The 23,514-nt window shown below is 37.8% G+C and overlaps 1 protein-coding gene across 1 annotated transcript in view; it reads left to right on the forward strand.

The window, feature by feature from the left end:
- VN2R645 (vomeronasal 2 receptor 645) overlaps positions 1–23,514 on the forward strand; it is a gene marked incomplete at its 5' end in the record, with an annotated part of 50,297 nt that overhangs the window by 7,035 nt on the left and 19,748 nt on the right. The window contains 2 exon segments of the mRNA NM_001099587.1: positions 5,729–6,057; positions 11,491–12,241. Coding sequence (NP_001093057.1) covers positions 5,729–6,057; positions 11,491–12,241 — 1,080 coding nt within the window.

Below are 23,514 nucleotides of genomic sequence, written 5' to 3' on the forward strand. Positions count from 1 at the left end.
ATATAGCCAAGGGAGGAAGAGAGGGGATAGATTGGCTTTTCCTCACTCTTTCCCTAGTGAATCTCACTCTGGTTGCCTTCAGAATCACAGATTACTATTCCCTCTTAGACTTGGTTGAAATAGAAGTACAGGGCAGATGGCTTCTCCTTCTCTGAGGAGAGAAGTATAATCTTCCTTCCCCCAGATTATAAGTCTCTCTTCTTGACTACTATGAAGTAGGCACTTAATCTTATAAACAGCTATTTATTCTAAAGAATATATAAAAGGTAAGGAAAGTGAGTTGTGAGATAAGGTGATTGGGAAGGAGGGAAATAGGAAGTCCCTAATAATAACAATTGAACCCCTTTTCCCCAAATCCTGCAGGGTCAGGCTTTGTCTCACTGACCCCCCAGGGATCAGTTGTGAGAGTTGTCCTGACTTTAAACTGTCCTAGCTATTATCAAGTTCAAGGGATTGTCTAGAGGGATTTAGAGGATCTTCTTCTGGTCAATAGCGTTCAGACAAGGTCCTACTTATTCTGATTTATCTTCACTGGATACTGGGATCAGGTTTTACAGAAGGGGGCTCCAGAATCAGAGGTTTGCTAAGTTCAACCTCTCTGGTAGGTTTCTCAAAGTGAAGTGAGGTCAGCTGTCTGGATCTTCTCAGTTCCTCTGTTCTTCCTTTGGAATTCGCTCTCCTTCTTGCCCTTCCCCCATTCATGATGGTCTTCCAGTATGATGAGCCTGCTTGTCTTCTTCCTCTGGCAGATTCAGTCTGTTTCCTCTCTTATAAGTTCAATAGAATATATGCCAATTCTAGATTATTTTTTAATTATCAGTGAGAGGAATACTCTACTGAGCCAAAGGTATCCACTAATGATGTAACAGGAAGATTTATAAAGAATGAGATTCATCAACCTATAACCATTGTTGAAATTAAAAAAAAAAAAACCTTACTATCATGTATTCATTCAGCTATTGTTTAGTGTGTACCTCTACTTGCTAAAGTACTTATGACCCATGTTATCAAGTTAATGAAAATGTAAAATTCTTCTCAGTCTCAGAACTTGTGGCCCTCAATATTGACACTCTCACTCTCACTTCCTGCCCTTCTCATGTCAAACTGGTCTCTGCTTGATGCAATATCTGGAAATATTGAGTCATTGCAGAGATTTGGTTTGGCCAGAGTAGATATATTATTCTAGAAGTATAACCACTGTATTGAGATGGATCATAGATGTTTGTGGACATCTCAAAACCAGGGAAGCTGCTAATGCTCCAGGGATTGAAAGCATGGAAGCAAGTTCTAAAAGCTACTTTGTCACTTGAGTTTTTAACTCAGGAAGGAGGATGCAGGTGAAGAGCTGCAGGGAAGAATGGTCCCCGGAGGCCCTTGCTCTCAGACTTTGGTCAACATACTATTTTGACTACCACTGGAGAGACATGATGATATGATGACTTTCCTTGCCTACCCACAGGGAATGAGGTGAATAATATCCAGGAGCTAAAAATGTCCTATAAATATACCCCATTCTTTCTATCTTTTTCTTTCATCCTAAACAGAGTCCTATCTAATGTCTCACATTAGAATTTCCAGTGTATGAGGGATTGTTCAAAAGTTGAGCATTTATTAGAAAAGAAAAATCTTTAGATACAGAGAACATGTCCATAGAGTCATGAGAAAAGACCTGCCCAATTATCTTAGACTTCTCCTTAAATCTTTTTACATTTGGTATATTGGCCATGGGCTTGGGTAAACTGAGACTGTCTTCCTTTAGATTTCTTGTGGCCCTGCTTTGTCAGTTGTCTTTTTCTGCATACCAGATGGGGAATCATCCTTGTCACTTAAAAAGAGATTATAGTCCTACATATAGAAAGGAAGGGGACCTAGTTATAGGGGGCTTCCTTTCCCTCTTTCTGAAGACCGGTATTTATGTGGACAAATTATCTTCCACATATCCTCCAAGGTGGATACCTGCAAATTCAAAGTAAGTTGTTATTCTGTGTTATATTTCTGACTGGTGAAATGTAATTATCCATGTTCCCGATTGACTGTTCTTGTGGGCAGAATTGTGTTTTATTTGGCTTCACAGCTTTGGTTAAAGCAAAGACCTGGGTTTGGAAATTTCTAGGAAAGGGGTATTCAGGAAGCTGATCACAGAGCTTTTTCATTGTATATGGTATAGCAAGAGAGATAGTATATAAATATCTATTTATATTGCCACACCATATGGCTATGCAAATAGTCTGGGATTCTTCACCACAAATGGAAGGAACTCAGCTAGGACAACGATTAAGGAGACATAACAGGGAGGGAATATTCTCATTGTTGGGATTCTGGTGACCAAACTAGATTCCCGAAGAATGCCCATATTTGAGAAGAGGTTATTGATACTAAATATGTAAAGGTGTATTTCTTATTAGGTGCATATTGAAGGAGAAATTTGGGGGATGATATTTTGAACAAGTTTGGATGAAATTTTCATATGGGGAGACTCAACACTTATATAGCAAACCAGGAGAAGGATCCCTCATTAACTAACTAAAGCCCCAGAAAAGAGAAATAATTCAGACTCCTTCAATCACTCCCGAGTTTTATCCAACTAAAAGCTTCAATTCTTATTTCCTGAGATTTAACAGTGGAAAAATACAAAAGGTTTCTCTGTCCCTCTAAGATTTTATGAACATTAGAACAACTTAGTCAAATGACTTCATATTGGAGCTCTATCTTTTTAATATATTAGGTACCTATACATAAAGCACCAAACAATTAAGTCCACAATGATCACAAATTCAATGTATATTAGATGTGTGATGCATTCTTCAAGCCTATTGAGTTTTCACCACCTCTTTGTCTAGGAAAGATAAACTAGAGAACCATTTCACTCCACTGAATTATCTAGCCACTATGTGCAGGTCATGAGGAAGGTATTAAACAAAGAAAAAAATGATCCTGGCCTCACAAACTCTGTCAACAAATATTATGGCAAAGTTGGCTGTATTTATGATCATTGTTGTGCAAATAATTCATCTTCTGAATAAGGAGCTGGCTCTTTTTGAACTTTTCTAGATCAGAATTAGAACAGTTCCTCCCATTTTTATTAACTCAATCTTTTCCTCTGCTTTCTGTCCTTTCCTTCCCTATTATTTCTCAACCTCCTGATAGTTTTGCAATTTGAGGAAAGAAGATAGAGATTGAATCTGAATTTAGTATTGTCGGTAAGTGGTCATCTCAATGTCCTCAGAGATAATGGAATTGTGTAGACTTTTAGGATATCTCCAAACTGAGATATGTGAGATGCACAATATCCCTTGATCCTCCTGTGGGATTTAACTCCTCAGCAGGTGTAATTTTGCCAAGGTATGGGCATGTAAAGGCAAAACTACTTCTCTTGGTCTTCTTTAATTCTCCTCTTTTCATGGTAAGATTTTATGACTCCTCATATTGTTCTTTCAAAGTTCTTCTCTTGGCAGCCCTTCTTTTGGTTAAACATCCTTGATTAGTTTCTTCTTTTCTGCCAGAATTTCTTCGTCTCATCTTTATTGTGATCATACAATGCAGGGGATGGAGAAGGTAGTTCAACAATCTCAGGAGGTTTTGTTAGGACTAAAGTATGCCTTAAAACTAATAACAGTTGGAATTCTCTTTTTAACAGCTTTAAAGTTAGTTACTGATCACTGTTCTGCATACAATGGGAAGGACCCCAGTCATTTAAAGCAATATGTTCCCTGAATGCAATATCTCAAGTCCCACCTTGTGCCAGAGCTTGGTGAAATATATGCATGAGGAGTATCTGGTAAGGAAGCTTTGATAAAACAATGAATGGTAACTCAGGACAATGTACAGTATTGGAAGGTTTGAGGATGGCAAAATAATCACATAAGGAGAAACTTAGCAAGGTCATATCCATTATTAATTTTGCCTTCAAGATCAACAATACCAGAATACTATGACTGAAACACAGTTATGAAGAGAAAGAAATATTGAAGAAGTTTAGTGAATGAGGGAAAGAGTAGAATTGTCCTATATTTCAAAAAAGTGAGAGTCTCTCAGTGTTATTTTCTGGGCCCAGGATTGTAGAAAATGCTGCAAAAGGTTGGGGAGATGGTAGAAACCTGGGGGAAATGTTATATATGTTATAATATATTAAATATTAAATAATATATTGAAATAATATATTAAACTTATTATAATGTATTAAATATGATTACTTTTGAAAATTCACATCATTTTTTCACTTTTAAGTAAAGGTTACAAATAGGATAGTTTGTTTAAATTTGCCAGTAAATTATTTTAGAGTTGATGGAAAGAAATACCTCCTAATGGTCAGTGATGTAAAAATGGAATGAGTTCCTTTTAGAGCATGCAGGGTAGTGAATGACCTTAAATAAAAGGGCAGAGGATATCACGTATCTTGAAAAGTTTCACCTTTGGTCGGAATGGTTCTGGTTCTTACAGAGCTGCTAGAACAGTATTTGATAACAAAACGGGGCCCATATCAATCCTCTGTTCTATTCACAATGGACTACCAATACCTAATTAAGGTCTTCAAAACCAAGTAAGAACTCATCTGTTAAAGTCTTATAGAGTTTCAGACACACACAGGCCTCATTTTCCTTTGAAGGTTTATTGTACAACAATCCCTTTCAAGTTACTGACGTTGACTCCAAACGGATTTACTTACTTTATCTCATGCGTGAAATCACAGTTTTTCGTGCTCCCTTAACACAGGCTGTATCCCAGGTCTGAAAGATGCTCTCATGTCTACTCAGTCACTCCATGTCCTTTGTTTCCTTCAAAGCTATTCATGATTACTGTTTCCTATGAGTATTTTATCTTGAGTTTTCATGTTACTGTAACAAAATCCCACACTTTTCTTTGTATCTACTTTATACTTTGATTGCATTTGTTTATGTTGTATGTGTACAAATTATTTCCTACCAATCAAATATATGGAAGAAAATCATAGTCTGATTTAATTTCCACATTTACTTTCCAAGAATGGTAACTGACACATAGAAGGCTTTTTTGTAAATATATATTTAACTAATAAGTGAATGAGGAGAGCAGAGGAAGGGACAGATGGCTAGTCTTTTCCACTGTGGAATTTCTGGGATGGTTTCTTGGATAGCACCAATCGTCGTTTAAGCGTTGGCAGATGCCAGGCCTGATTCTTTCTAGTAGCTTCTGCTTCATTCCTACTTAGGTGCTGCTAAACAGATTTGATGAAGGCACAAGAACTTGCACACTGCTTTCATTCCAAAAGTTACAATGTGCTTCCATGTGCTGCTTCTTACGTGATTTCTTCTTCTTCCCACAACAGCTCTTCCAAATCCTCACTTTCATTAGCAACTTCTAGTATCATCACGTCATTCTCCTCAAATTCAGCTGTGTACATCACCTTAAAATATACTGAGGAAACAGAAGCCATTAGTTTGATCTGCTCCTTCTCACACTCTTTTGACAATGTACTATTCGCACTGTTGCCCAATCTTTCTTCATATAATCCAATGTCTGATGAAGAGATGGACCCAGTCTTTTGAACACTCTTAATTTAAACCAATGTATAAACTTTTACACCAGCATCTTCTTTCCCTTCACTCAATGACTGTCCTTTAAGTATTAGTTATGCCATATATATATATATATATATATATATATATATATATATATATATATAGCCTTGAAAATATAACACTAATGACCTACATCCTTTCTAATATCAAACTTTGCTGTTTCTGTCAAGTTGTGTCTAGTTATTTATTTTCTTCCTGTCACTTTAGGTACATGTTTAAACATTACCAACATTTTCTCATTTTCCAATTTGCTGTGGACGAGATCAACAAGGACCCCCATTTGCTACCCAACATAACTCTGGGATACCAGTTGTTCAGTAACTTCCATTCTAATGAACTAGCTGTGGAGAACTCTTTGATTTGGTTGTCAGGGATGGGTCCAACCATTCCTAACTACAATTGTGAAATGCAGCACAAATCAGTGGCTGTCATTGGTGGAATTTCTTCTATACTATCCATGGCCATGGCCACCATGTTAGGACTCTATCAAGTCCCACAGGTAAGAGAGGCAATACTGTTGTCTCATTCAAATAGCCAATTGACACCAGTGAGCCAGTTAACATTTATCAAGAAGCTCTAGACATAGACTTGAAATTAGAAATACAAAACAAGGAAAAAGTCCCCTCTCTGAAGGAACTCATTGTATTCTTCAGATGAGGTGATGCCATATTGAATTATTTGTTTTTAGGGATAGTTTTAAGGCAAGTAAAGAATCTTCCCAAGTAATAGTCCTATCCTCTCAGCTCACCTTTATATATTTGAATAAACCTCTGAAAAGTTTAGAGAGAAGTAAGATTTTTTCCCCTCTTACTTCAGAAAACTTCCAGGATAAAGAATTTTCCTTTTTATTTGGAAATTGATTTATATGTTTACCCAAAAAGTATGAAGCCCATTCCATCCCTTCAGTATTTTGTGCTAACAAGTACCATCCAATTCTGTGTTAACAGTGATATTTAAATTTTAACTGAGAAATTTCTTCCTCACTTAGGGCCTGTTTTGCCAAATGTGTAATGTAGCCTTTAGAACACAAAATTTTTGTCCATCAATACACCATATTTCTAGTTAGTCTTGATCAAGTGCCTGATATGCATTTTCTAACTGGATCCTCAGAGAATATTATGATGAAAATAAAACCTCTTGGTGGTCTGGATAGTGTGAAGATGGAATTTAGCTCTCTCCTGATTGTAACAATGAAGTTACTTTGCTAAGTACCTTCATTGTTACAATTAGAGGATTAGAATTTAATCTTCACAATACCCCCATGATCATTGGGAGAATAGTCCCCCCATTGATCTTTTAACAGAATCATCTTGTAGTCCTAAAACCTTCTAAATACAGATTTATACAATAGTTCACCTTCTAACAGGAATTTACAATGGTTATAGATAATAGGGAATTAGAAAAGAGAGAAAGAAAAAACATTGATTTGCTAGGCATATTGACAAAAAGGCAAATTATGGGTCAGTCCCCTTTGCCATAAAAGTATACATTTACAATAAATGCTAAATCCTCTTCTGTTCAATCAATTGCACCCAAATGTTCATTGTGTATCTTTTTGATTCAGTATAGGTTTCTGCAAGCATTTTTCTTCAAAGCGTTTATTTTTCTGGATTCAAGGAGTTAGCAAATTTCTTTTCCTGAAATTCTTTTCAAACACAATTTTAATATTAAAATTTTATTCACAAAAATACACTACAATAGAGAGTCATCAGGGCAAGCAGACAGAATGAAGAGCTGATTCAATACTAAAACAAAATGCCTTTTACTTGCAAGCCCCAAGAGTGCCTCTATAGCAAGAAAGATGGGGATATGTGTTAGAAAAGTAAGAATCTATGGATTTCAATCAATTCCACGATGCTTCTCTGCCACAAAGTATTCATGTTTTACTTGTTTCTCTCGTTATCCTTTGGTATTCTCACAATTTTGATTCCTGAGAGATCATGGTGATCGATCATCACTTGTTTTTGGCTGAGTCTGATGAATGGTAGTATAAAAATTAGCCTTTATTTCATGAGTCAGGATCAGGGAAATCATTGCAATATTCCAAAATGTGATTCAGGATAATTCCATTCAAACCACATTGATTGAGCAGTATCATGTGATAGGCATAGTACAAGAAAAAGATGATTTCCAAAACATAAAACAATCGCGTTTACTTTCTGTAGTTCTTGTTGGCCTTTCCAGTTACAGATGGGTGCACCAAATAAATGCTGCTCACAAATTGCTATTCTTTCTCTGCTCTGTAGCACTCGCTTTAACTGCCTTTATGGCCTATGGAACAAATTGGTGCCATCAGCCCATTCTGTTGGGGCAGCCCCTTGTGGGCTGAGGTAAATATATCCCATCTGGCTAACAGGTGAGAGACTGGTCAGTTATCCTCAACCCCATTTAGACTGTTGGCAAATAAGGGTTTACTGGTGTGGAGTCACTTTGTATGGGAGGGCTTCTAGGAGCCATGAGTGAGTGTAGGCAGACACCAAAGGTATATTGGGTCTTCAGGAAGGATTAGCACCTCCCATATTAAGGTTTGCTGAATCCTTTTTGGGGTTCCTTGTCCCCAAATTATTCTGACATATACATCTGCCAGCAGCTCCTATACAAAGAACCTGTAGGTGGTGACCTGAGAAGGAGATTGTTGGCTAGAGGAATGTGGATGTAAGGTAGATGAGGCAGTCAGAGGAAGAGATGCAGGAATAAAGTCTCAGAGATCACAAGTTAAAACATGTGGGGAGTCGCGAGCTCCGTAATTACCTCTCTAGAAAGAGAAAACAAGTGGAGAAATTACATGTATGAGAAACAAGAGAACATCCATGGAGCCGAGAACTCCAGAACATCCCCCATGGGCCAGACCACCAAGAGATTAATGGGAGATGTGCACAGCAGCTGAGCCACATAAATCAGTCAGACATGAGGAGGCCATTATAGGCCATAGCATGATTAGGAGGTACAAGGAGCAAGAGCAAGTGCAAGAGCAAGAGAAGTAAGAGGGCGGCTCACACATGTTCCCCAGTTTTTATTGGAGACCTTAGGAATGTCAAGTAGGAGTTGATAAATGAATACGTGACATGATATAGGTTTTAACATTGGTTGAATTGACAATGAGAAAATAAAATAGGAGGAGATTAATCGAACCTGTACTTTATAAAGGAATGCAGTCAGATCCAGGGCACTGTAGCTGGCCACTCCCAGCCCAGGAATTTGCTAGTCCTTCAGACTGTCCCTTTCCATATAATGATTACTAAGTTATCTGACCATTTGTCTGGTAATGAATATTCAGGACACAATGTCAATACATCAACCATATTTCCAAGATGCTAACATGCCTGCTATGCTACAGATGGACAGAAAACTTGCTCTAAGCCACTGAGCCAGAAGATGACATTGTCTGTCCATGTCAACTCCAGGAGTCGAGTTCAGCAGAAATGTTCAATATTTGCACTCTAAAGTTTCTGCTGCTGTGTTGCTCCATCCTTTCAAATGTTGTTCCTTCCCAATTTGGGATTTTTCTAGGCAAAGACCCTCTTGTAGTTTTTTTATTTCCTTCCCCAATTCATGTTTCACAAACAGAAACTTAGACAAATAGTGATGAGTGACCTTCTTAGGAGCAGATAGCTAATAAGTACCTGAGTCCAGATTTGAACTCACAAAGATTTGTTTTCCTGCCTCAAAGTCCAGCACACTATTTTTGGTGCCACCAAGATGCCTCAGTCATGGATATAAAGCAGAAATAGTTCTGAAAGGTACATTGTTGCTACCACAAAGATCTTGATATTTTCTGATGCCTCCATTCTGGTAAGACTTTTAATTGGCTGAAGAAGCAGAATTTATTTTCCTCATAAAAACACTTGGAAACTGAAATAGAAGCCTTCAAGGATTTCTGGGGAAGGACCAGCGTTGGATAAAAACTCTGACCCTAGGGGGCTGCTGGGTGGCTCAGTGGATTGAGAGCCAGGACAGGAGGTCCTAGGTTCAAATCTGGCCTCAGACACTTCTCAACTTTGTGACCCTGGAAAGTCACTTACCTCCCATTGCCCAGCCCTTACCACTCGTCTGCCTTGGAACCAATACATAGTATTGATTTTAAGATGGAAGCTAAGGCATCAAGAAAAATAAAAATCTCTGACCCTAAAATAACAAATCTTAAGAGAATCCTAAAAAGAGGAAAGAAGAAGAATCAGAAGTAAATCAGGAAATTATTGCAGAAATTAAAGAAAGAATATTGAGAGGCAGAGGGGCATATGGGATTTTCTGGAAGAACAATTTTCTCATCTGCAATGGCTTGCTAAGCTCTTTATAGGGATGTTGATCCAGCTTTCCTGGCTCGCCTTCTCCCAATTGTCCTGTGTGTTTTTCAAAAGTACTATGCACTGTGCTCATATCCAGTCTCAGGAGACAGGTTAAAAAACGTTGAGGTTAATTGAACAATCAGTGCTTTATAAGTGTGTCCACTCCTAGCATATAGGCAATAAAGTAACATGAATATTAAATATTTAATCACCAACTAATTCTACATACACTTAAAAATCTTTCTTTATCATTCAGTTTTTTCATCTATGGAAATAGATGTAAATGTGGTATTCCTGGGTTAAATGGTATACACAATTTCCCAATATATAGGAGGTGATTCCAAATTCCTTTTGAAAATGGTTGGATTAGAACACATTTACACCAACATTCCACTAGTGTGCCAATTTTTGAAAATTATTAGCAGTATTTGTATTTTCCTATTCTCTCATTGGAGCCATTTTGAGAGTTGTGAGATGGCATGTTCTCTATCAATGAGAGAGAATATACTTTCCTAGTGAATGGTACTCAGGACAAAGAATTTGCTTTGAAACTGTGGCGACAACATAGGGACATTTCATAGTTGCACTTCTGTTCATGAAATTACCGTACTTGTAGGCAACATTTTACAATTTTAATCATAGGTACCAGCCTAAAAATAACGTATGAGATTACATGTCATAGGATGAGGAAGTACCATTCATTTAGCTTCTCCCTTTCTCACTGTTATGATAAAGATGTCAGAATGAGACTATATTTCTCCAAAAACCTTACCATAGTGGGTTCAACTTATAAGGGTGTCAGTTTGGGAATCTGTATCAAGATATCCTTGCTGATTGCGTCATTTTAGATGGATTAAATCACTGTTTATAAAACATTCTTTTATTTCATTCTACAAAAATTCATGATAAAGTTTAGGATAATGTCAAATATTCCCTTATTGCTGGGAGAAATCTGGTGACTTGAGATCTAATGCTGGAATAAGTATTGGGGTAGAGACTAGGAATTTGGGTACTTAATGAATTCTGGAGTGGAGGAGAGTTAATCTCCTTGAGTTCTTACTATTAGGGTAGGGATAATGTGTAATGCCAACTGTGATATTAGATTTCAGTGGTGTGAAGTCACCATCTTACGCCCCTAAGTGAATTTGGAAGAGAGAATTTCCGTCTAGAGCCAGCTCTGGGACCATTAGTCCCTCCTTGTGATCCTGATATGAAAGATTTCTTGGCCTACCAAGGTTGGATAAAGGAATGGTTGATGTATGATTTTAAGAAGAAATGTTTGAGATCACTTAGAGAGGATCTGCGACTCTGATCAAATATTAAACCTAGAGGTCCATTCAAGAGATGCCCAACATGTTCTGCCGGAATCAACATGAAAGAATTAGAAGCAAAGGAAAAATGGTCCACAGAGGTTGATTTCATTACAAATGTAAGAAAAGAGGCCCTGTTAGGATGGGTTGTGTAAAAGTAGAAAAGTATTTTTAGAGGAAGATAACATTTTTTTCATTATAACCTTTCAAACATAGACTCATTTATTAATACATGTTATGTATTCACCTCTGATAGTTGCTTGAGATAAAAATATTAAAGAGGACAGAAATTTCCTATGTCACCATTATAATTATTTTTTCTTTATATTTACATAGGTCAGCTATGGCCCATTTGATCTTCTCCTGGCTGATAATGTCCAATATCCACATGTCTTTCAGATGGGCAGCAGGGAATCCACTCTGCATCTGACAGTGATCAAATTAATGTTGCATTTTGGCTGGACTTGGGTAGGGCTGGTTATTTCAGATAACATGAGAGGGGAACAATTCTTCAACAATTTGAAAGAGGAGATGACCACGAGTGGTATGTGTCTGACTTTCATGGAACGAATTCCCCAAAATATGGGTCTTGAATATGATAATTCCTTTAAACTCTTTTCTAAGATCATTTCATCATCATCCAATGTGATTTTCATCTATGGAAATACAGACTCTCTTAATGAATTGTCTATTACAATGAATGATTTTAACTTGTATGGAAAATTGTTGATCACCACCTCTTCTTGGGATTTTTCTTCAGATTTTACTAAAGAAATGAGCCCTTTTCATGGTACACTAATAATTTCTCAAATCAAAAGGGAAATTCCTGGTTTCACAGATTTCCTAAGAAGTGTGAAACCCACTGTGAACACTGAGGATATTTTCCTAAAGAGTTTCTGGGAGATAGCCTTTAATTGTAGACTTTCAAAAAAGGGTACTTTAGAACTGCTGGATTCTTTTTGCCCTGAAGGTGTGTCCTTTGAAGATGCATCTCATATCCATTTGGATAAGACCATAATGGACCTGAGTTATAATATCTACAATGGAGTCTATTTATTGGCTCATGCTTTCCACCAACTGCTTGAAAGTGACCCAAAAGCAACATCAGAATTTGGAAAAAATTCAGTTCTTTCTAGGAAGGTAATATTTTTCCTGAACCCTTAGATTTATCTCTTAGAGAACCCTTAAAGAACGTACAATATAAGAGGAGATATCTGGGTCTAGAAAGATCACTTAGTCTTGTAATGAGCATATTGTAAATACCTGAATGCAGCATCATTGCTATGAACTGAAATTGTATTCAATCAGTCATCACAGGATAAATAGGAAGTTCCAGAAACTCAATTCAATAGTCTTAAAGAGAAATAATACCAATGAGGAAGAAAAACAGGACTTGCTTTTACACAATAATGATGAGGCATATAAATTTAGTCAACAATATAAATATAAATTTTTAAATAAATGAATAAATAAAAATATAAAGTTGACTTGGAAAAAATCAGAACTAATAAATAGTCAGAAAAAAACACTCTTTAATCAAGGAAGAGGGGTTTAGTGTAATAGTCGGCCTCCACATAGAGCTGCGCTAATGTACAGAGTATGAGGATCGAACTCTGGATGCTCTGCACGCTGATCCCTGGGAGAACCAACCAAGCTAGATTGACAACACCAAGGAACAAAAGAATTGGGGGAACCTATATACCATTTGAGAAACAGAGGACCTGGGAAACATAATTGAATGACGTTACAATTGTTTTGTTATAATTAAAATGATCAATATTTAATTCCACCCAGAGGTATATATTTTATGAAGTTTATTAGGAAGGGTAGACAATCATCCTAAGTAACCTGGCTTAGAGCCTAGCTAGCCTGCCTCTATCTTCTTCATTCCCCTCACCTCCTGCTCTGTCCCTTCTCCTTATCTTTCTCTCATATTCTCCTAGTCAGTGTCCCCTGGTCTTTCTCCAAACCTTAACTTTTATTGACATACAGAATATGCACTGAGGCAAACCTGGCACAACTGTGGTATGTCAGGAATATTTGACAGACAGGAAAAGTTACTCAGGAAGGAGGAGGGGATAAGCTGCTTTGACACAGTTACAAGGATATGGGAGTGTTCAAATTATGCTGACAGAATGCAATTAAGCTTGGGAAAAGAATCACAGCTAGAGCGTAGGGTCAAAGGGAATGGACTGTTGACAATGTATAGTAAAGGATGGTCCCTGCCCAGATGTGGGTCTTCTTGGGGAAGGGGCCCTGAAACACTGGTGAAGACTACCCAAGACAAAAAGGGTACTTAGCATTTGCTTAGTCCCATCTAACTAGAATTGCCACCTGCCTTAGAGTCTGCTACAGAAAAGTGAAAGGCAAAATGAAAGCAATTAAGAAAGGCAATACTAAAGGGCAGCTGAATAGCTCAGTGCATTGATAGGCAGACCTAGTGATGGGAGGTCTAGGGTTCAAATATGACCTCAGATGTCATGGGAAAAGTCCACCCTTGCCTGTGACTCCAGGGTATACTGAGGGGTGGTGAACAACCACTCAACAAAAATAACAAAGGGAAGACAGCTTAATCATTACAGCCATGGGATTACTTTGCATCTCAAAGCTGCTCCACTGTCCCCATGTCTGATCTTTATTTTTATACCCATTTTCTTGGCATGCAGATACACAAAATCAAAGAGAGATAATTGGAAAAGTGATACATTACTTTTAACAAATCACTTAATTAACATTCTATATTCTTATATTATGATTACAGGCAGAATAAAGGTTGCACACAAGATAAATGATTTTGTCACATGTGGTTTAATTTTCTCATTACCCTGTGAGAAGTTTTGAGCTTACAAACAATCAAGGTAAATTACATATTGCTTTTAATAAAATGGAATAACTAATTAGCAATTTTAGGAGACATTTCAACAATCATATCATCGAGATGAGGGGTCTGGGAACACAATTCAAATTATTTCTGGTCATTGCTAGAGCGTTCCTGAGTTACTGAGGCATACTCAAGCTTGATGTACTTGTAATTATGGCTTGGGCCTCTATGATTGATTTGTGTGTTGACCACATGAGAATAGGCTTCTGTGAGTGGGGAAGTTTTTGGGCTTGGCCTGTAGCTGTGGTTTTGCTGGGAATTATGTACCCAAGTAAAAGTTAACTCATAATTGTTCTTTTGGGATTGGGTTTGAGGGCCTTATCATTTGGTGATGTTTTGGGGAAATAGGGTACAGGTGTTTTGCTCTTGCATTATTTCTTTTGAGGCTAGGGGGAATAATAATCTTGCCAATTCATAGGTAAGGAGCATTAATTAAAGAGGCCATGTAAAGAGGGTTGGGTGGGCTATCACATCTCACCAAGGACCATTCTGTGGTCTCCCCAGCTACCATGCATGACTCAGTCACAGTTTTGTGATCTGATGGTTCCCAGAACATCCCTCTTTCTTTTTATTTTTGAACTGAAGAGACTTCTGTTAGATTTGGACTTGCCTAATGGTGGACTGTAGGTATCCAACGAGGACTGGAAAGCAATGAAGAATGAGAAAAAATAAGACAAGAGCAAATCCCTAAGCAATAAAGGTGTGGGTCAAATCACTGTTGGAGATAAGGGAAGAGATGCTGTCATAAAATGAATTAGCAATGGATGAGACTGAATAAAGGGAGGTGCCAGAGTGACTCATATTTCTGATTTGTCTATGTAATGTTTTGAGATCAACTGAAAACTCTGAATGGTTCCAATTGCCAAAAATATGTTATTTTATGTTTTGCCAAGGAACATCTGATTGATTATAAGGGAGGGGGGAGATGCAGATCCATTTGAATTCTGCATGACATTTTGATCTGAATCTCACTTTTTTGTTTTGTAGCTGATTTCCAATGTATAGAACAGCTTCTTTAAGGACATTTATACAGGCTTTTAAGCCTTTATCTATGTGTTCCTATGTTAAGAGGACAAAGGAAGCATTCTTGGAAAGGTTATCTACATGTTGTGCAGTGTGGACTGTCTGAATGAGAGCCGTGATTGTTGTTATTAATGATGCTATAATAGATATTAAAGCAGTGATACCTGGGATGAGGGATGCAACAAAGCATTTGTTGCGGGTTAGGTAATTGGATATTAACTGTAAGGGATAGATGCCTGGGTCTTCGTACCAATCCATGGTCATGATGATGGGGATCATGATAAATGGTGGTTATTTTACAAATACACACTAGAAGCAGGAATGGTGGGGTTAAGACAATTTGTTAGAATACATTCTGAATGAGTAATTTTATAAGTTGTTGGGGATACATGCTGTATAGAAGAGAAGCCTTTATGCAGCTGTATGATTAATGCAAAAGGTGCTCTAATGCAGGTTCTGATAGGTCTGAATTCTTTTTTTCCATTGGGGCGTAACAACATTGCTGTATATAGAGAGAAAATCAGTCTTCATAGTGAGAAGTGAATAGTGGACAGGCTGAAGGGTTTACAAAAAAGACTAAGAGGGGTGATGGCCAGCCAGGGTAGAACCATCAATAAAGTGGTTAGTCAGTTAGGAAAATTTAGTTGATATAAGTCCAATTAAGGTCTGGAAGGCCCATTGAGAACTCTTGGAGCTCTCTGAAATCATGACCTGGGCTATAGAGGGACCAATCAAAAACAAAGGATGATTGTAAACCTTAAAATTTCTTAGACTTATAAATGTTGGAAATTTCAACATTGGGAAATTTCATACTTGAAAAATTTCCTACTGATAGTCTATTGGAATATGAACACCCCCTTGGTATGGGAGGGTCCTTTTCCTCCCTACTTAAGATTACTTTAGGACAGAAACCTTTTGCTGAACAATGGAAAGGGCTTTGACCTATGCTTAAGCATAGAACAGGAAGTTCTTTGAGTCATGATTGATTTTAGAATTAATACAATGGAGATACTTGTAATGACAGAACCAGGTCTTGGAAATTGCAATCTCCACCCTACTCAGTCCTAACAGGATTTAGGAAGGGCTGCAGCAAAGGATCAAGATTTAATTATTTGAGAATATGACCTTCAACAGACATGTGCAAAGCCACAGATCTCTGGGCGGTCCTGGGTTAAGCTAGAGCCACCATTGGCACAGGGAAGACATGGACAGTGATTGGTAGATGTGAGAACTGAGGGGAGGGAACTTGGATGGTTTCCTTAAAGACAGTGGGGTCTGAGGACTAGGGAGGAGGTTGGAGAGGTTTTGCTCTGAGAGGTTGTGCTCTGAGAAGCTTGCTCTGAAGGAAGCTGGAGGTGGAGGCCCCCAAGACTGTTTCTCCATTTTGGTCACATGAGTGATAGGGACTGATCTCTTTTCTTTGCCTCAGCTATCTAAGGACTTGGTCCTTTTGGCCCAGCCTAAACAGAGGGGGTATTTAAGCCCTCTCTCCCCTTCTCTCTCTCTCTCTCTCTCTCTCTCTCTCTCTCTCTCTCTCTCTCTCTCTCTCTCTCTCTCTCTCTCTCTCTCTCTCCCTAATACCTTTCTTCCTCTTGTTTGTAATTAAACTCCATAAAAGGTTGACTGCTGACTTGAGTTTTCATTAAGGAATTACATAGCTGAATTCCTTGGCGACCTTAAATTAATATATATCAGTCTTTTAAAGTGATTTCCTTGTCACATGAACCATTAATAATAGCCTATTAGACTCCCCTTCTGGGAAACCCACATTATCTCCAGGGAGGGAATCTATGAGCTTCACCAATTTGATTCCAAAGTTTACCAGACAGATATTTAAATTCTAGAATCTCTTTTCGTGGGAGGATGGGAGAGGTTTGAACAGAAAACTTGTTGAAGGAAAATGCTGGTGACATCATTTGAAGTAACCATACATTTCTTACACTGCCTTTTCCTGGAGAGTCAGTAAGTTATGAGCAAATGTCTGTCAGAAGGCAACCTGGACAGGGATTTGGGCCCACTGTGAAACATAGAGGGGGCAAGTAGGACAAGCCAAAATAAGTAAAATTAGGAACGGACTTGTGTGAGATATAAGCGATTGTTGGACCTCCCAGAAAATCAGAATCATTGGTATAAATAATGAAAATCATTATTGCAAGCAGCAGGATGAAGGATGGGAGGCTCTGGGAAGTCTGTCCAGTGGGCAGTAGCTGATATGTTATGTGACAAGCTAGTACAGCAAGCATAGCTACAAAAAGTAGATTTGGGGTTATTTCTTTGCCCTGCCATCTTACTATATCACAGGCCAGATGTGAGAGAGCTTTGAGTCAACCCCAGGTTGGTGGACTTGCTGTAGGATTCGAAATTGTCAGGTGGGTTGGGGACAGCAGCAGAGGCTGATGGAGCGGGGGTTCAAACGGGTGATGGAGAGAGACATTGGACAGATTCCATCAGATTGTGCACAGGATCTGGAGGAGGCAGATGTAGAGGAAGATTGTAATGATATAGAGGATTGTAGAGGAAGATGAAGCATTACTGGGGAGGGGTACCAGGGCAGGGCCACAGTTGCCTCTGCTGGTGCCTGGACATATGGCCCGATGAGGAGGCTGGGGATCCAGATCGGTGAGTCCAAATTCTGTGGGAAAATACAAGGAAAATCTCGTCCTGATGTTAGTAGTGGGTCAGGACCTTTCCAGACACGGGATGACACATCTTTCCATTTTACAAAGGGTTTACGGAAGGCGTTATCCAGGTTCAGGGGTCTTTCCATGGGTGTGTGACAAGGAAATCACTTTAAAAGACTGATATATATATTAATTTAATTATATATATTAATTTTAAGGTTTACAATTCCCCCTGATGATCATTGGGAGACTAGTCTCCCCATTGATCATTTAACATAATCATTTTGTAGTTCTAAATTCACTTCTAACTAAAGATATACACAATATTCAATTTTCTAAGAGAAATTAGAATAGTGAGAGAAGAAATAGAAAAGAAAAGAAAGCAAAACCAATGTTTGCTAGGTGCATTGACAGAAAGCCAAATTAGGGGCAGTCCCTTTTGGCATAAATGTATACAGTTACAATAAGTGTTCAATCAAAAGTTCAGTCAAATCAATCACATCCAAAGTTCATTCTTGATCTTCTTGATGAAGTGTAGGGTTTTGGCATCTTTCTGCAACAGTTCATTCTCTGGATATAAAAGTTTCAAGCTTCTTTCTTGAAGATCTTTTCTCAAACAGAATCAAAATCTTTGAATTTTTTTTAACAGTAAAATCTTTTTTTTTTATTTTTTATTTTTTATTTTTTATTTTTAATATATTTTATTTGATCATTTCCAAGCATTATTCGTTAAAGACATAGATCATTTTCTTTTCCTCCCCCCCACCCCCCATAGCCGACGCGTAAGTCCACTGGGCATTAGATGTTTTCTTGATTTGAACCCATTGCTTTGTTGATAGTATTTGCATTAGAGTGTTCATTTAAAGTCTATCCTCTGTCATGTCCCCTCAACCTCTGTATTCAGGCAGTTGCTTTTTCTCGGTGTTTCCACTCCCATAGTTTATCCTTTGCTTATGAATGGTGTTTTTTTTTCTCCTGGATCCCTGAAAGTTGTTCAGGGACATTACACCGCCCCTAATGGAGAAGTCCATTACGTTCGATTATACCACAGTGTATTAGTCTCTGTGTACAATGTTCTCCTGGTTCTGCTCCTCTCGCTCTGCATCACTTCCTGGAGGTTGTTCCAGTCTCCATGGAACTTCTCCACTTTATTATTCCTTTGAGCACAATAGTATTCCATCACCAACATATACCACAGTTTGTTCAGCCATTCCCCAATTGATGGGCATCCCCTCGTTTTCCAGTTTTGGGCCACCACAAAGAGCACAGCTATGAATATTTTTGTACAAGTCTTTGTGTCCATTATCTCTTTGGGATACAGACCCAGCAGTGCTATGGCTGGGTCAAAGGGTAGATATTCTTTTGTCGCCCTTTGGGCATAGTTCCAAATTGCCCTCCAGAATGGTTGGATCAGTTCACAACTCCACCAGCAATGAATTAATGTCCCTACTTTGCCACATCCCCTCCAGCATTCATTACTTTCCTTTGCTGTTATGTTAGCCAATCTGCTAGGTGTGAGGTGATACCTCAGAGTTGTTTTGATTTGCATCTCTCTGATTATAAGAGATGTAGAACACTTCTTCATGTGCTTGTTAATAGTTTTGATTTCTTTATCTGAGAACTGCCTATCCATTTCCCTTGCCCATTTATCAATTGGAGAATGGCTTGATTTTTTGTACAATTGATTTAGCTCATTATAAATATGAGTAATTAAACCTTTGTCAGAGGTTTCTATGAAGATTTTTTCCCAATTTGTTGTTTCCCTTCTGATTTTAGTTATATTGGTTTTGTTTGTACAAAAGCTTTTTAGTTTGATGTAGTCAAAATTATTTATTTTACATTTTGTGATTCTTTCTATATCTTGCTTGGTTTTAAAGCCTTTCCCCTCCCAAAGGTCTGACATGTATACTATTCTGTGTTTACCCAATTTACTTATGGTTTCCTTCTTTATGTTTAAGTCACTCACCCATTTTGAATTTATCTTGGTGTAGGGTGTGAGGTGTTGATCTATTCCTAGTCTCTCCCACACTGTCTTCCAATTTTCCCAGCAGTTTTTATCGAATAGTGGATTTTTGTCCCAAAAGCTGGGATCTTTGGGTTTATCGTATACTGTCTTGCTGAGGTCGTTTTCCCCCAGTCTATTCCACTGATCTTCCTTTCTGTTTCTTAGCCAGTACCAAATTGTTTTGATGACTGCTGCTTTGTAATATAGTTTGAGGTCTGGGACTGCAAGGCCCCCATCATATGTGTTTTTTTTCATTATTTCCCTGGATATCCTTGATCTTTTGTTCTTCCAAATGAACTTTGTTATGGTTTTTTCTAAATCAATGAAGAAGTATTTTGGTAGTTCAATGGGTATGGCACTAAATAGATAAATAAGTTTGGGTAGGATGGTCATTTTTATTATATTGGCTCGTCCTATCCATGAGCAGTTAATGTTTTTCCAATTGTTCAAGTCTAGTTTTAGTTGTGTGGCGAGTGTTTTGTAGTTGTGTTCATATAGTTCCTGTGTTTGTCTTGGGAGATAGATTCCTAGGTATTTTATTTTGTCTAAGGTGATTTTGAATGGGATTTCTCTTTCTAGTTCTTGCTGCTGAGCTGTGTTGGAGATATATAGAAAAGCTGATGATTTATGTGGGTTTATTTTGTATCCTGCAACTTTGCTAAAGTTGTTGATTATTTCAATTAGCTTTTTGGTTGAATCTCTAGGATTCTTTAAGTAGACCATCATGTCATCCGCAAAGAGTGATAACTTGGTCTCCTCCTTGCCTATTCTGATGCCTTCAATTTCTTTATCTTCTCTAATTGCTACTGCTAGTGTTTCTAGTACAATGTCAAATAGTAGAGGTGATAATGGGCATCCTTGTTTCACTCCTGATCTTATTGGGAATGCATCTAGTTTATCCCCATTGCAGATGATATTAGCTGTTGGTTTTAGATATATACTGTTTATTATTTTTAGGAATGACCCTTCTATTCCTATGCTTTCTAGTGTTTTTAATAGGAATGGGTGTTGTATTTTATCAAAGGCTTTTTCTGCATCTATTGAGATAATCATGTGGTTCTTGCTAGTTTGCTTGTTGATGTGGTCAATTATGTGGATGGTTTTCCTAATGTTGAACCAGCCCTGCATCCCTGGTATGAATCCTACTTGATCATGGTGAATGATCCTTCTGATCACTTGCTGGAGTCTTTTTACTAGTATCCTATTTAAAATTTTTGCATCTATATTCATTAGGGAGATTGGTCTATAGTTTTCTTTCTCTGTTTTTGACCTGCCTGGTTTTGGAATCAGTACCATGTTTGTGTCGTAAAAGGAGTTTGGTAGAACTCCCTCTTTGCTTATTATGTCAAATAGTTTGTATAGTATTGGGGTTAATTGTTCTCTGAATGTTTGATAGAATTCACAGGTGAATCCATCAGGCCCTGGGGATTTTTTCTTAGGAAGTTCTTTGATGGCTTGATGGATTTCAATTTCTGATATGGGATTATTTAAGAATTCTATTTCCTCTTCTGTTAGTCTAGGCAGTTTGTATTTTTGTATATATTCATCCATTTCTCCTAAATTGGTGTATTTATTGCCATATAATTGGGCAAAGTAATTTCTAATGATTGCCTTAATTTCCTCCTCATTGGAGGTGCTGTCCCCCTTTTCATCTTTAATGCTGTGAATTTGCTTTTCTTCCTTCCTTTTTTTAATTAGATTGACCAGTACTTTGTCTATTTTGTTTGTTTTTTCAAAGTACCAGCTTCTTGTCTTATTTATTAAATCAATAGTTCTATCACTTTCGATTTTATTAATTTCTCCCTTAATTTTTAGGATTTCTAATTTGGTTTTCTGCTGGGGGGTTTTAATTTGATCGCTTTCGAGTTTTTTCAATTGCATTTCCAATTGATTGATCTCTGCTCTCCCTTGTTTGTTAATATGAGCTTTCAGGGATATGAATTTGCCTCTGATTACCGCTTTGGCTGCATCCCAAAAGGTTTGAAAGGATGTTTCGCCATTGTCATTTTCCTTGATGAAATTATTAATTGTTTCTATGATTTCTTCTTTAGCTAAACGGTTTTGGAGTATCATATTGTTTAATTTCCAATTGGTTTTAGATTTGGTTTTCCATGTACCATTACTAATCATTATTTTTATTGCCTTGTGATCTGAGAAGGCTGCATTCATTATTTCTGCTTTTTTGCATTTGTGTGCTATGTTTCTGTGACCTAATGTATGGTCAATTTTTGTGAATGTGCCATGTGGTGCTGAGAAGAAGGTGTATTCCTTTTTATCCCTATTTATTTTTCTCCATATGTCTATTAATTCTAATTTTTCTAAGATTTCATTCACTTCTTTTACCTCTTTCTTATTTATTTTTTGATTTGATTTATCTAAATTTGATAATGGTTGGTTTAAGTCTCCCACTAGTATGGTTTTATTGTCTATTTCTTCCTTCAATTCTCCTAGTTTCTCCATTAGAAATTTGGGTGCTATATTATTTGGTGCATACATGTTGATTAATGATATTTCCTCATTGTCTAGAGTCCCTTTTAACAAAATATAATTACCTTCCCTATCCCTTTTGATCAGGTCTATTTTTGCATTGGCTTTATCAGATATCATGATTACCACTCCTGCCTTCTTTCTATCAGTTGAGGCCCAGAAGGTCTTACTCCATCCTTTAATTCTGACCTTGTGGGTGTCAACCCGCCTCATGTGTGTTTCTTGAAGACAACATATGGTAGGGTTTTGGATTCTAATCCATTCAGCTATTCGTCTACGTTTTATGGGTGAGTTCATCCCATTCACGTTCAAAGTTATGATTGTCATTTGTGGACTCCCTGGCATTTTGATTGCCTTCCCTAATTCTAACCTTTTCTTCTTCGGCTCTACCTTTTAGTCCAGTGATTTACTTTGAATCAGTCCCCCTTGTCCCCTCCCTTGATGTTTCCCTTTTTAGTCCCTCCCTTTTTGTTCCCTCCCCCTCCCCCCTCTCTTTCCCTCCCTTTTTGTTCTCCCTCTCCCCCTCCCCCCCTTGGTTTTCCCTTCTCCTTACCCTTGTTGGGTAAGATAGAATTCAAGATCCCAATGGATCTGGATGTTTTTCCCTCTCAGAGTTGATTTCCCTGAGATTGAGGTTTAAGTAAACCCCCCCCCCTCTCTTCCTCTCCTTCTTATAGGAGTTTTCTTCCCCTCCCCTTCCCCTGTGAATCTTTGTGTGAGAACCATTATTCTATTTGGTCTTTCTTTACCCCCTATTTATACATTACATTTTCCCCACATATTAGTATACATAGGTTGATATAAATGTAGTCCTTATAGAAGAGAGTTTGAGTAAAAGAAGATAACATTTTTCCCCTTTCCTTAGTATTTACCTTTTCAGGTATTCCTTGCTCTTTGATTTTCGGTATCAAACTTTCCACAGAGCTCTGGTCTTTTCTTTGCAAAAAGTTGGAAGTCTTCTATTTTGTTGAATGCCCATACTTTCCCTTGGAAGTATACAGTCAGTTTTGCTGGGTAGCTGATTCTTGGTTGGAGACCCAGCTCTCTTGCCTTTCTGAAGATCATGTTCCATGCCTTACGATCATTCAGCGTAGAACTTGCAAGGTCTTGTGTGACCCTGATTGGCATTCCTTTATATCTAAATTGTCTTTTTCTGGCTTCCTGTAGGATTTTTTCTTTTGTTTGATAGCTTTGGAATTTGGCAATTACATTCCTGGGAGTTGTCTTTTGGGGGTTTAGTGTAGAAGGTGTTCTGTGAGCTCTGTCAGTGGATGTATTGCCCCCTTGTTCTAGAATCTCTGGGCAATTTTCTTTGATTATATCTTGTATCACCATGTCCAGTT

This window comes from Monodelphis domestica, chromosome 6 (genome assembly GCF_027887165.1).
Source record: "Monodelphis domestica isolate mMonDom1 chromosome 6, mMonDom1.pri, whole genome shotgun sequence".
NCBI lineage: Eukaryota > Metazoa > Chordata > Mammalia > Didelphimorphia > Didelphidae > Monodelphis > Monodelphis domestica.